This window comes from Cervus elaphus, chromosome 10, assembly GCF_910594005.1.
Source record: "Cervus elaphus chromosome 10, mCerEla1.1, whole genome shotgun sequence".
NCBI classification, from domain to species: domain Eukaryota; kingdom Metazoa; phylum Chordata; class Mammalia; order Artiodactyla; family Cervidae; genus Cervus; species Cervus elaphus.
This window is the reverse complement of record NC_057824.1, coordinates 55389557-55402456: the sequence shown is the minus strand read 5'-3', so window position 1 is coordinate 55402456 and position 12900 is coordinate 55389557. Positions and strand designations below refer to the sequence as shown.

At 61.4% G+C, this 12900-nt stretch overlaps 1 protein-coding gene across 2 annotated transcripts in view; it reads right to left on the bottom strand.

Annotated features, from left to right (window-relative positions):
- PRKAR1B (protein kinase cAMP-dependent type I regulatory subunit beta) overlaps positions 1-12900 on the bottom strand; it is a 68823-nt gene that overhangs the window by 39425 nt on the left and 16498 nt on the right. The window contains exon 5 of one of the 2 annotated variants that reach the window (XM_043915504.1): positions 1200-4803. The exons of the other annotated variant lie outside the window; for it this stretch is intronic. Within the exon in view, the coding sequence (XP_043771439.1) occupies positions 4326-4803 (478 nt within the window). The 3' untranslated portion in view covers positions 1200-4325. Of the gene's footprint in view, positions 1-1199; positions 4804-12900 lie in introns of those variants that run through there. 2 annotated transcript variants of the gene reach the window in all.

Genomic DNA, 12900 nt, shown 5'->3' with positions numbered 1-12900 from the left:
GTGGCCCTGGGACCCAAGGGCTGGGCGGCCAAAGTGAGGCCACCTCGGTCCACGCGAGGTCAGGCTCAGGACACACCAGCCCGTTCCCTGCCAGATCTCACTGTGTCCGCCTGTATCTGCTTTTCTCCCACGAGGTGATGAGGCCCGGGGCACAGCCACATCACGCCGGCTCTCCTGTGAAAGTGCCGGGGCTGGGCTCGCCTGACTCCCGGCAGAGCAGCCATGCCTCAACACGCTCATGGTGCCGTGAGGACCGGGGCCGTCAGGGGGCCACAGCCACCCCGTCAGGCCTGGGAGCCACAGGCCTCAGCCCTGGGCAGATCTCAGCCTAGACCCCGTGGGCTGCCCCGGGCATGGGACTGGGCTTGGCACCACGTTCAGTCCCGCCGAGATGCCCACCTGCCTCAGGCCTGGCCAGCGGCTTCCTCCTCTGCAAAATGTGCCAAGTTGCAACCAAGGAGACGACATAAGGAGATTTATCCACCCCACCCCCACCTACTGACCCAGCTCTGGGATGGCCCCAGAGACCCAGAGCTGTCAAGACCCTCTGAAAAGTACCGCGGCATGAGCTCCAGGACACACATCAGATGGAAAAGGTGTGTGTGTAAGGAGGGGGGAGGGCGTGAACCTGCACGTGGGCTGACTCGCTCACTCGTCTGCTGCTCCAGCCACGGGCAAATCTGCTAGCAGAGAGCCCCCACGGCCACAGGAAGGACGCCGAGTGTCCGGTGGGGACACAGGGTAAGTGAGGCTCCGGGACACACCGTGCTGGTGGCGGCGACCTTGAAACCATAAACTATGTTAATATTTCACACAGTTCTAAAAACAAGCCTGAGATTTGAAAAATAATACTTACAAATCCAAGGGAAAAGCAAAAAAAGGAACTGAAATGTGTACCCATCAGCTCCCAAACAGACAGCATCAGCTCCCCAACTGCAGACACCTCAGGGCAAAATGAGCCAGAATTAAATCTTCAATGCTTCTGCTGACCATACTGGTTGTTATTCGAAGGTCAGGTGTGTGCATGTGTGTGCGCCCCTGTGGTGAAATGAAGCAAAGAATTCTTTCGCTGGTGTCATGGACAGCTGAGATATTCAGCATGTGGGAAAAGAGATAAAGACAAAATTAATCACATTACTTTAAAAGGAAGGAAGGAAGGAAGCCAATCTTTAGCCCTGAATTGAAACTGGAAGAATCAATATGAACACATGAAATATTTTATTTTAAAAACAGTCCTGATTCTGTCTGCAGAAAAAGCCCAGCAACAAGGACAGAGCAAAGCAGTGACTCCCCCCCAGAACGTGGTCTCTAAACACAGCCTCCCACCAAGAGGAAGAAAACATACGAGACGAGCCGGCCACCTGTTGAAGTACCAGAAAGCAAGGAAAATGACAAAAGCGACGCGGTCACGCCAGAGGACACAGGAGCTTCATGAAGAGGGTCCAGCGGCCACAGAGTGGCCGTTTGGGTGCCGGTTGGATAAAAACTGCAGTGGACGAAACATCTACGTGGACTCAAGTCGGGGGCCTGGGGGAGGGATGATGAGCAGGACAGACGTGGGCTCAGGGAGACCACAAGTAATGAGGGTCCATAAGGGGCAGGGCTCAAGGCATGCCGCTGACCCAGCCCGGGGTCTGGCCCTCCACACCCCCACCCCATCACAGCCACGGACCTGCAGATGTGCTGGGTTCCATGTTCTGTATTCCCCATGGTTCATGGTCAGAGATCGTGTGCTGGGTTCCACAGCCCGTGGTTCTTCCTAAGCTGCGCTGAGACCCAAATGTGCTGTCTTTCCTGATCGGACAGATGCCAAATGGCGGGCTGGGCCTGGGCACTGTGGGGCCCGTCCTCCTACGTGGGCTTTGTTCACAAGTCCCTGTGGCCTCCGGCTGGCTGCACACAAAGAGGGAGCCCGAGGCAGGCACCTTGGGGCAGGGACAGGACACCCCAGCCCCTCCCAGGCCCCAGGCTCTCCTCTCCCTCTCTGCAGAAGGTGGCCACACCAGAGTCCCCCCACTCAAAGCCCCACCATTCCCACCCCTGCCCTGGCCACCCTCCAAGGCCACCAGCACAGGGCATGCAGAGCGGCTGGCCTCTGGCCTCCACCTCCCACTTCAAAGGCCTCCTCCTCCCTGACATTCTCACGCCCGCCACAGAGGTCACAGTCCACAGAGGTCGCAGTCCACAGAGGCGGCAGTCCACAGAGGCGGCGGTCCACGGAGGTGACAGTCCACGGAGGCCACTGTCCATGGAGGCCACGGTCCACTGAGGCCACGGTCCACTGAGGCTTCAGTCCGCAGAGGCAACAGACCACAGAGGCGACCGTCCACAGAGGCCACAGTCCACGGGGGCCACTGTCCACGGAGGCCACGGTCCACGGAGGCCACAGTCCACGGAGGCGATAGACCACAGAGGCAACAGTCCACGGATGCCGCAGTCCATGGATGTGACGGTCCACAGAGGCCACTGTCCATGGAGGCCACGGTCCATAGAGGCAACGGACCACAGAGGCCACAGTCCATGGAGGCTGCAGTCCATGGATGTGACGGTCCACGGAGGCCACTGTCCATGGGGGCCACGGTCCACAGAGGCAACGGACCACAGAGGCCACGGTCCACAGAGGCACTGGGCCAGATGTGTGCAGACAAACCAGGGACCCCGATTCCGTCTGAGAACAGGGACCCAAGAGGGGCCACCACACCGAGGACCTGACTAGTGGCGGACACAGACCAGCTGCCCCCTAGAGCCCCAACCCTATGGGCTGCTCCCTGGGGCGCTGGGACCCCCCCGGGACCCTGTCCTATGAACAGCTTCAGAGAAACAGCCTCTCCTCCCACCCCGTGATGGCCACAGGGGGCCCTGGGAGCAGGTGGACAGAGGGAAGAGCAGAGACATGGGATCCTCAGTCTTCTGGGGCACAGTGCAGCGAGGCGGAAGGCGGATGGGCCTGGGTGCCAGGCAGAGGGTCCACCTCGCGGCTCTGACCAGCTGAGGGCCTGGCCGGCCAACTGCTGGGCCTCATCCCATCACCTGCGAAAGGGGCGACAGACAGACGTGGACGTGCCAGCACCACACCCCGCAGGCGGCACAGCCCCGCCGGCCCTGAGCGCCGCGTCCAGCCGCGGGCGGCGCCACGCTCACCAAGGCCCGGGCTCCTCCAGGGGGCTGGGGGTCTGCGGCCAGCCCAACCCAGGTGGCCTGTCCCAGGGCACCCTCGCCCCACCTGCAGCGGGCCCTCAGCCCAGCTGACGCCTGCCCTCGCAGACGGCTGGAGCACAGTGACCCCAAGTGGCCGGCCTGCCCACGGAGACGGCCGTGCGGCGGTCAGCACCTCCCCATAGGGGGCATCTCAGAAGCCAGCCAGGGTGCCGGTGGTGATGCCATGCAGACCCCCCAGGACCCCACCCAGCCCCTAAGCCCTGGGGGCCACCAATCGGCCCTCCACTTCCGTAATTCTGCCACTGTGAGAATGTCACTTAAATGATGTCCCGTGGGATGGAAGCTCAAGGGCCAGCTTCGCCTCTCAGCAAGCTCCCTGGAGGCTCACCCCACCCGCTGTGTGTGTGAGCAGCTTGTCCCCTTTTTTGGCCGGCCGCTATCCCACGGCACGGCGCCCAAGCTTATTTATCCACTCGCCCGCTGAGGGATACCTGGGTTATTTCCAGTTTCGGGCTTTTACAAAGAAAGCTGCTATGACAAGTTAATGTACGGGTTTTCACGTGAACGTAATTTTCCATTTCTCTGGGATAAATGCCCAAGAGTGCAATTGCCGGGTCACACGGCAGTTACATGTTTAGTTTTCTAAGAACCTACTCAAATGTTTTCCAGGCCATTACGGCTGCCATTCCCAGTGGCAATGGACGAGGGCCCGGCTCCTCCACCTCCGCACAGGCGGGTTTTACTCTGGCCATCCCGAAGGGTGTGGAGTGACAGCCCCCGGGGTTTGCTCTGCATTTCCCCGCTGCCCGAGCGGCCGGGCACCTCCCAGGGTTCATTCTCCATCCCAGGGTCCTCTGTGGTCGAGCGTCTCTTCAACACTCTGTCCAGTTTCTAACTGGACTCCTGGTTTTCGTGTTGTTGAATTGACAGAGATCTTCACGTGTTCTAGATGCCAGTCCTCGTTCAGACGTGAGTTGGCAGCTTGTCCTTCATCCCACGTGCCTCATGCTGGCCCCACCGGAGGAGAAGGTCCCTGGAGACAGTGTACCCGTTGACCCTGCATCGCGGGCAGCTCCCGAGTGCACACGGGCCCCGAGCAGACACAGGATAAAAGCCTTGGGGCGACTATCTCCAGAAAGCCCTGAGGTGGCATGGCCCACTTTCACTTAAACTTCACTCCTACGCCAGATAAAGAGCCCCATGTGCTTAGCCATGAAGGAACTCTTCCCGTAACTAGTCCCAGAGGCACCAGCAGAGGTCGGAGAACACCGCTCACATAACAAAGACCATCTGGAGCTCTCTTCCTGCTCCCGGGGGGGGGCACGCCGAGCTATGACAGACAGGCTGTACCCTGGGGCTGAGGACCAGCAAGCCCCGGCCTGAAGCCCAGAGTCGTCCGTGCCCCTCCGCCGCAGGGCTGTGTCCAGGGGCAGGACTCCCAGCCCCTCCTGGCTGGCCTCGCCCTGCCGCCTGCCCCCGCTGCCCACCGGAGCCCCCCGGGCCTCAACAGCCAGTCCACACCGCTGGGAACCAGGTCTTCTTGGTGAGAGCATGGGAAAGGATGAACACTGCAGGATCCGTTTGCCGAGAGAAGTGTGAGACTCGTCCACTGAGAACTGTAGGGCTTGCTGAGAAGGTGCAGATCCGGAGAGACAGAGACACACTCCTGTCCGTCACTGAGAAGCCTCGATGCTGACAAGATGCCAGTTCTGTGTCAAACCCATCTACAAATCCAACGTGGGTTTTCAAAATAGAAAGTTATCTAAAATTCATACAGAAGCGCAAAGGCCCGAAAATAGCCCAGACGATTCTGCAAAAGAATGAAGTGAGAGGATTTACATGACCTGATTTCCAAGCTCACTGTGGAGCCACACCCATCAAGACTGTGGGGCTGGTGTGATGACACGGCAACAGATCTGTGGGACAGAACCCAGGGCCCAGAAACGAGCCTCACCCTGACGGCCAGCTGATTATCAACAAGGCGCCAAGACGCGTCCGTGAGGAAGTAACAGCCTCTTCGGCGAGTGGAGCTGGACAGTTAGACATCCACATAAGCACCCAGCCTCAGAACCTGACCTCACGGCACACACGCTAACTCAGAGTGGTCCACAGACCTGAACGAGAGCTAAAAAGACAAAACCTTTAGGAAAAAACATGTCTTTGTAAATAAGCATTAGGCAAAGTTCTTAGATTGAAAACAACAGCATGATTCTTGAAAGAAAAAATAGATAAGCTGGACTTTAAAAGACTTGTTGGGCTTCCCTGGTGGCTCAGGGGTAAAGACTCTGCCTGCCAACGCAGGGGACATGGTTCCATCCCTGATCCAGGAAGATCCCACAAAGTTCGGAGCAACCAAGCCCGTGAGCCTGTGCTCTGGAGCCCGAGAAGCACCGGTGCTGAGGCCACCGGCCGCGACTACTGAAGCCTCAGAACCCGACAGCTCGTGCTCCACAAAGGGAAGAACCACCACAGTGAGAAGCCCGAACGACAGAAGCAGAGAGGGCCCCGCTCTCCGCAGCTGGAGAGGGGCCTGTGCAGGAATCTACCCAAGAGCGGTGGACACCTGTGTGCACACAGATGTGCATTCGCGTGTTCACAGGCCCGGGAGCCCCTGCCTGACTCCAGCAGCCCCGGGCGGCCGTCACGCAGCACAACTGGCCTTGGGTGGGCCGACTGGAGGGGCAGGCAGGGGGTGGACCAGGGCGCAGAGATGCTCAACTGGACTGAGATGACTGCTCTGGAGTCTAGGACAGCCCTGATCTGACAAGGAAGCTCAACGTCCTGCTCCCGCCGCCAGTCCAGGCTCTGGACTCGCCCGCCCCAGGTATGCACCAGGCCCCCTGCGAGCAGACACACGTCTGGGGAAGGGCAGAAGGGCCAGCAGAGCTCAGGTTCACGCCGGACAGACAAGGCTGGGGCCAGAGGCCTGGCCGAGGAACCTTCATCACGAGCCCAGCCCACAGGGATGTGAAAGGAACAGTTCTAGTGCTTCCGGACAGATGAGGGAGAAAATGACCTTGGGGTGAAGGGTCGCCCTGGCCTCCTGACAGCTCCCCCCGGACACCCAGCAGGCCGGGCCAGTCAAGCCTGAGAAGCCGGATCCCACCTGCCCACCAGCACCTGTGCCCTTGAGGCCACACCAGCCCGGAGCCTGCAGCCTCCCGCTCCGTCTCCCACTCCGTCTCCTGCTCCGTCTCCTGCTCCGTCTCCCGCCCCACCCAGCCCATCAGCCCAGCTGGTCCACCCGGGGCTGGCACCAACGTGCCCACCGTGCCCTCCAGCAGCCGTCCACCGTCCTCCCCGGCAGCCTACCTGACTGGCCTCCCCGGTGGCCCCGACCTCGCCCCCTAACGATAAGGTCCTTTAATGCGGCCACACATGCTGTCCTTAAACATCTGAAACATTTCATTAAATGTCTACACGGGGAAGAATTTCTGGCCTACTGTAATGGCTGGAACTGCTGTGTCATTCTTTTAAGCACAGACCATGGAATAAAAATCCACAGCTTCAAGTGTGCCATCTTGTCTGGGCCCAGGGACGCCCACTCCGCTGTGAGAGCCCATTTCTAGCTGCATCTGGGAAGAGACCAGTGTTTGAGTTCAGAGGGCGTGAGGACAGCCCTGCCCAGGGAGGGCGGCACCACCCCTCGAGGGCCCAGTCGGGGAGAAACGCAGGTGATGAGACACCCGCACACTCCACCTGAGCTAGACGTCCACCCTCCCGCCCTCGGACCTCTGCCTCCAGCTCTTGAGCCTTTGGCCGGCTCCCTGCACGTCCACTGGTAGACCACGGCATGCGGGGTGCCCCAGTCTCCCCGACCCCAAGAGGCCCCCGCGTTAAACGTCCTCAGACGCGTCTGTGTCCTCCGGGTCCTGCGTCTCTGGGGAGCCTGGTGCTCCACAAGACTGCACACCCCCCAGCTCTTTAAACAAGAAACACGGGCGTCAAAAGCCTCTTGGCTGGGAATGTGGCACTGTTACTGCTCTCCTTGAACGGACATTTCTACTCTTTTCTCTAGAACTCACCTTAGTGTAAAAACATCTACATTTAAATATGTTTCATCGACTTCCCTGACGTGCTGCTCTGTGAGAAACATGTGACTAGAAGACCTGAAGTATTAAAATCCTCCTTCAAGATTGAGGTTTTTAAAAAATTATTGGCACGGAGCTGGTTAAAAATAAATACATTAGATTCTGATAAATATTACATTGAAAAGGTAAAACTCTTTCGGAAACACAGCATTTAGAATATTGGGACGATGCTCGTTCACAGTGCCTCATTAAAAGCAATCTACTTGTCCCGATGTTCGGTGGCCCAAGGCCCCGGGAGGCAGTGCAGTCAAGGGAAAGCCGGGGTGAGAGCTAGGCGTCCCCCGCCCCTCAATGACAGAGGTTGATCTTGAGGAGGACGGGGAGAGGCTGGCCCCCCCGGCAGGTCGGTCCCAGAGCTCGAAGCCAGAGACAAGACCGTGTCTGGGCAGCCCCAGGAGGCTCGCACGAGGGCCAGCAGACCCGGGACCACGGCCCTGACTGTCCCTCTGCCCCTGGCACTTTCCAGGTCTGGGTTAAAGCACCTCCCTCCTCCAAGAGCCCCCGCCCCCGGTTCTGCGTCCCACAGAGACCTCTCCCACCCCACTCAGGCACATCTCCCAAGCGCCCTTCTCCCCTGCCGCCTGCTCACTGCCCTGGGGCAGCGCCGGACACCTGCTGGACGGACAGGTGCGTGGGAGTGAGCTCCTGCCTCAGGACCAAGGCTTTCCTGCCTTCAAGGGCAGGCAGAACATTCCTGAAGCTCCAGAGGTTACGTCACTTGCCAAGGTCACGCACCCAGCAAACAGCAAGGCCAGGAGAAATCCAAGGTCACCGAGCCCCAGCCGTTTTCCCCGCCCCCGCTACCAGAGGTCTTAGCCGCCTCCTGATGGCAAAACAGCCCGGAACGTCACCACGTGTCTGGGCCAGAAGCTCAGAGGCCGAGGCTCACAGCCCACACAGGCCCTGCTGCCTCCCTAGGCTCCTCCCCCAGCGCCCCCCGGACTTGCATGCGGCCACATTGGGGGTCCCCAGTGGGGAGCGGGGAACAGCCCTGTGGGCCGGCCAAGTGAGGACCACGTGCCGGCTGCTTCACCCTGAGCCCTGGGCCTCCCCACCTATAAAATGTACAGAAACCAACACGCACAGGGTCACCGTGAGACCCGGACAGGGGGTCAGGTGCCAGAGGATGGCAGGGATGAAGCCCTGGCGGACGCAGGGTCAACACCAGCCGCATCCCCCGCAGGAGGACCGGAAACACCAAACCCTTTGGAAGAAAACGGCCCTTGGCTCCGGGGGCCCCTCAGGGGTCCCGCAAACGCCCCCATAGGAGACCCCTCGAGAGCCCTCGCAGGAGGTGCCCCACCACACGAAGGTGCCGGCGTGGGGCTCGCAGCCCCAGCTCCCCACCCACCTCGAGAGGCTGGGCTGGGGGCCCAGCCGGTCCCCTGGGGGTGCTTCCAGGGTCACCCCTAAGCCTGCTCTCCGGCCATCGTGTGCAGCTCTGGTTCTGACGTGGGTCCCGCCCACAAGCCCGGCCGTGTGCAGTCGGTGCTCAAACAGCCGCCTTCGGGGTGGGACCCCTTCACGGTGCTCAAGGGCGAGGCTGGGAACAGCCGGGACACCCCCTCCCACACACAAGCCGCGCTTTCCTCTTGCTCTGCTGAGGATCTAGGCTACCTCGCCTGGTTGCATCTTGGGAGGGGACAGCTGGTTCACGCGTGTCCTTCAGAAAAAGCAACAGTTGCTAAGAGTCGGGCAAACAAAGACTCGCTTTGACTCCGGGAACAGCTGTGGGGAGGACACACTGTGTCCATCAGCTGCTCGCCCCTGATTTTCATGCCGTCGGAAATGGAGCGCTTTAACTCTTTGGCGCCCTGGGGTCTCTCTGCCCTGGTAACATCCTGGGTTCCTTGTGGCTCGACTGTGGACCCGGGTCCGTGCACGTGGCAAGGCTGAGCCAGCAGGGCTGGGGAGCAGGGGTCAGGGGGTCAGCCGGGCCCGGGGGGACGGGAGCTGCCCTCCCCTCCAGGGGCAGGCAGACGTGGCCTCAGAGGGCCTCATGTGATCAGGGACCCTCATCTCAGGCACGTGGACGGGGCCAGGCAGCCGCCTCCCCACCTGACAAATGGGGCAGGCGGCCTGCGTCTGCAGAGGCGGGACAGGCCCCAGGCAGGCGGTGATCCCACACTCGGCTCAGGTCCTCCCTCTGCAGTGAGCAGGGCTCAGGAGTGGGGCCAGCACCCTGGGGTCCCTCGGTCCAGGGCCCGTGTCGCCACTGTGGGGGTGCCGGGGCCAGCTCCCCAGCAGGGGCACTCCGCAGGGCCCCTCCTTTCCAGACAGAAGACCGCACTCCCCACCTCTCTGGACCTTAGTGACCCGTGGCCAGCAGGCACCTCAAATCACGTTAGGGGCGACCATCAGGAGACGTCAACAGTGATCCAGCAGGTGTGCGAAGGCCTTTCCGCCGCGTCCTGGGGACCTCTCGCTGCCAGACTGCAGCAGCTTTAAGTCACGACGGCGCCGGATGGGGGAGACCACGGGTGAGGCCAACGGAAGGTTCTGGGGCCAGCGGTGCAGTCACGGCGGGAAGCAGGTCAGCCAGGTGGCCTTGCTGCACCCGTGGCCCGAATCCCCGCCTCTCCCAGGCCGCAGGGGCTGTGGGCAGCCTGCTCACCCTACCCGGGGCCCATCTTGCTGCTGGCGCGGCCCTAACAAGACGCGCCCATGAGGCCTGCCACCCGCAGTCTGGCTCAGAGCACTCCAGGACGTGGGCGCCAGAGCCCCGGGCCAAAGCCCCCATGGAGTGCGGCCCCCATTCGCTGGGCCACGTGGCCCGGACATACTAGCCTGGAGGCGTCCTCAGCCCAGAGTGGCCTCACGTGTTAAAGCCATCAAGCAGCTGCTCAGACGAGGTCCGGCCCCCTCCGAGACACCAGCCTTGTTTCTCAGTTTTGGTTTTTAGCGTCGCCTGACTGGGAGGCCGCGAAGCCGGAGCTGGAGCCAGGCTGGAGGGGGCGGGGGGCAGAGAAGCAGAGCCCGCCCCGAGCTGCGCCGCCTGGCAACGCAGCTGCCTGCGTGTTTTTCCCATCACCTGGGGGCCGGGCCGGTCTGCGGACAAACAGGCTGCGAGATACGCAGGTGGGCGGGAGACAGACAGCTGCGTGGCCGGGAGCGCAGACGGAGGCCGGCCTTGATGAGAGCTACAGAGAGTGCGGCCACCCCCCGGTCAGAGGCTCGTCCGGCCGTCTGGGGGCTCCGGGGACTATGGGGCCCCCACCTGGGGCCTGACACAGAGCCGCGGCCAGACCCCTGCCCCCAGCGCGAGGACACGGGGCTCCCTGGTCCCCTCTGGTGCTCCCAAGACCCAGCAGGGCAGGGCCAGCTCCCTGCACCCCCACGGCCCCAGGACAGCGGGCCCCCTGATCGCGGGGCAGCACCTGGGCCGCCACCTTCCTCCCGTCACAGGCATGTGACCATGCGAACTGTCACCCAGGAGGGGGCAGGACGCAGGCTGCAGAGCCCCCAAGGGGCTGGGACCAGCTCTGGTGGGTGCTGCGGTTTGACCAAACGACACGCTCCTTCTCTTAGAGGGAACACTGCTCACGGCCCCCCGCTCTCCCAGCCGGTGGACCTGCAGACCAGCTAGACTGGCTGGCGGAGCCACGATGCCCGGCCCGCGACCGTGGGGTGGCCTGTGTCACCTCTGAGGTCAGCAGGAGGGCTGCAGGGCAGCACACTGCTCCCCCGGGGTCTGTCTGCGGGGACGTGCGGGGGTTCTCCACCCAAGGAGGCGGAGGGAGCAGCAGGGCTCGCCAGACGCTCCACACGCTTGGGGGTACAGGCGGCACGCACCAGGCCGCGGCGAGCACAGACAGAGCCGCAAAGCCCCACGTCCACCAAGCTGGGAACAGCAAAGATGCTGGGCGCCACACGAGGAGCCAGCATGAGGAAGGTCAGGAGACAGCCCTCCCCACCTGCACCCCCTGGACCTGCTTCCTGAGCTGTCGACTGGTCTCCTCGAGGCCGCTGTGGCCAGAAACGGGGGCATGCGGACTCCGATCTGTAAAGTGAGTTTTCCTCTGAGCAAAACAAAAGATCTGAAGCAGACACGCCCTGTGGAAAGCTTTCTTTCCACGCCAGCCTCGCAAAGAGGAATTTTAATCCAACCATCTGCTTCCTCCACTTCTTGTCCACCTGCTCTCGGATGCAGAAGAGTCAGAGGCAGAGGGAGCCTCGTGGCTCTGGAAACTTAGGGTCAAGGGCAAAGGACCCCCCCAGATGCTTCCTGGACACATGCTGCCAGAAACTGCCCGGAGAGGGAGTCCTGCTCAGCTGCCTTGGCCCTAAGCTAAGACCTCGCTCCATCAGCCACTGCCTGGGGCTGGCAGGGCCGTGAAAGGGCAGGACCTGCTGAGAAGCCTTGCAATTCTGAGCCCAAACCCTTCTGTTCTGGGCATAAGAGTCCAGGCCGCAGACCTGCTCAGCAGCTTCCAGGGAAGCCAGTGAGCTGCGCCCAGGTGTCAGCAGTTTTCAGAGAAATGACGCCCTCTCATCTCAAATGTGGTATCAGGCCATCGCAACTGGGGTGCCCAGCACCAGGAAGGCTACTCAGCGGAGGGAGAGGGGGTCGGGGGGTGACTGTGCGGTGTCCCCCACGTCCACCTTCCATGGGTCTGTGAGGAACTGCAGAGCAGAGTGAGAGGGCAGTCCAGGACACCAGGGAGGACTGAGCGCGGGCGGTCCTGGAGAGGAGCACTGGCCCTCCAGCCCCGCCCACCCCACGGGCTTCTGCAGACGAAGCCTCTCCAACGCCAACCTCCCGCCCGCCCCAGGAAGCAGCCTCGTCCCCATGCTGGGGGCCAGGAGGGGCCAACCCCAACCTCAGGTCTCCTGGACATGCCTACGGCCTTCCTGGGTGACTGGCCAGCACAATGTACCACAAGCCTGAAAACCCAACCTGGCACCTGCCCAGTGCCGCCACACTGCTCCGGGAGCCGGCCCTGCAGAAGACCACTCCTCAGTCTCCACCCCTAACGCAGGAGAGACGTCCCAGCGACCTCGGTCTCCTCCGAGGCCCCTAACACAGGAGAGACGTCCCAGCGGCCTTGGTAAGGGCACTGGTGGACAAATCGACCACCCCTCAGTAGAGCGACAGGCCCACAACCACCAGACAGGGGTCACAGGGGAGGCCCCCAGGCCTCAGAAGATGCGTGTGTCCCATCCGGCTCCACACAACACGCTCACAGACAGCAGCCTGCAGGGACCACCCCAGACTGCAGCAGGTGGTCACTGTGGGGAGGGGGTCGCAAAGAGGCCTTCTCAGGATTTTCCTGGTGCCACAGTGGGTAAGCTTCTGCCTGCCGATGCTTGGTCCGGGAAGAGTCCACGTTCCACGGACAACTGACCCGTGGACCAAGATCCCGAGCTCCGCACCAGGGCGAAGCCACAGCAGCGAGAAGCCCGAATGCTCAGCCACGAAGACCCCTCTCGGTGCAACTAGGGGAAAACCTGTACGCAGCACAAAGACCCAGTGCAACCACAGATGAATAAATAAAATCAGCTTTTCAAAAAAGCTGCCATTGTGAAAAAACAAAGAGTTCTTCTCCCTTCATTCTGTTCGCCATGTGTACATCCTACATGGACTGTTCTCAAAATGTGCTCAATGAGGCTAATGAATCAGTTTGCTGAGAATGGGGGGAAAATGAATTTT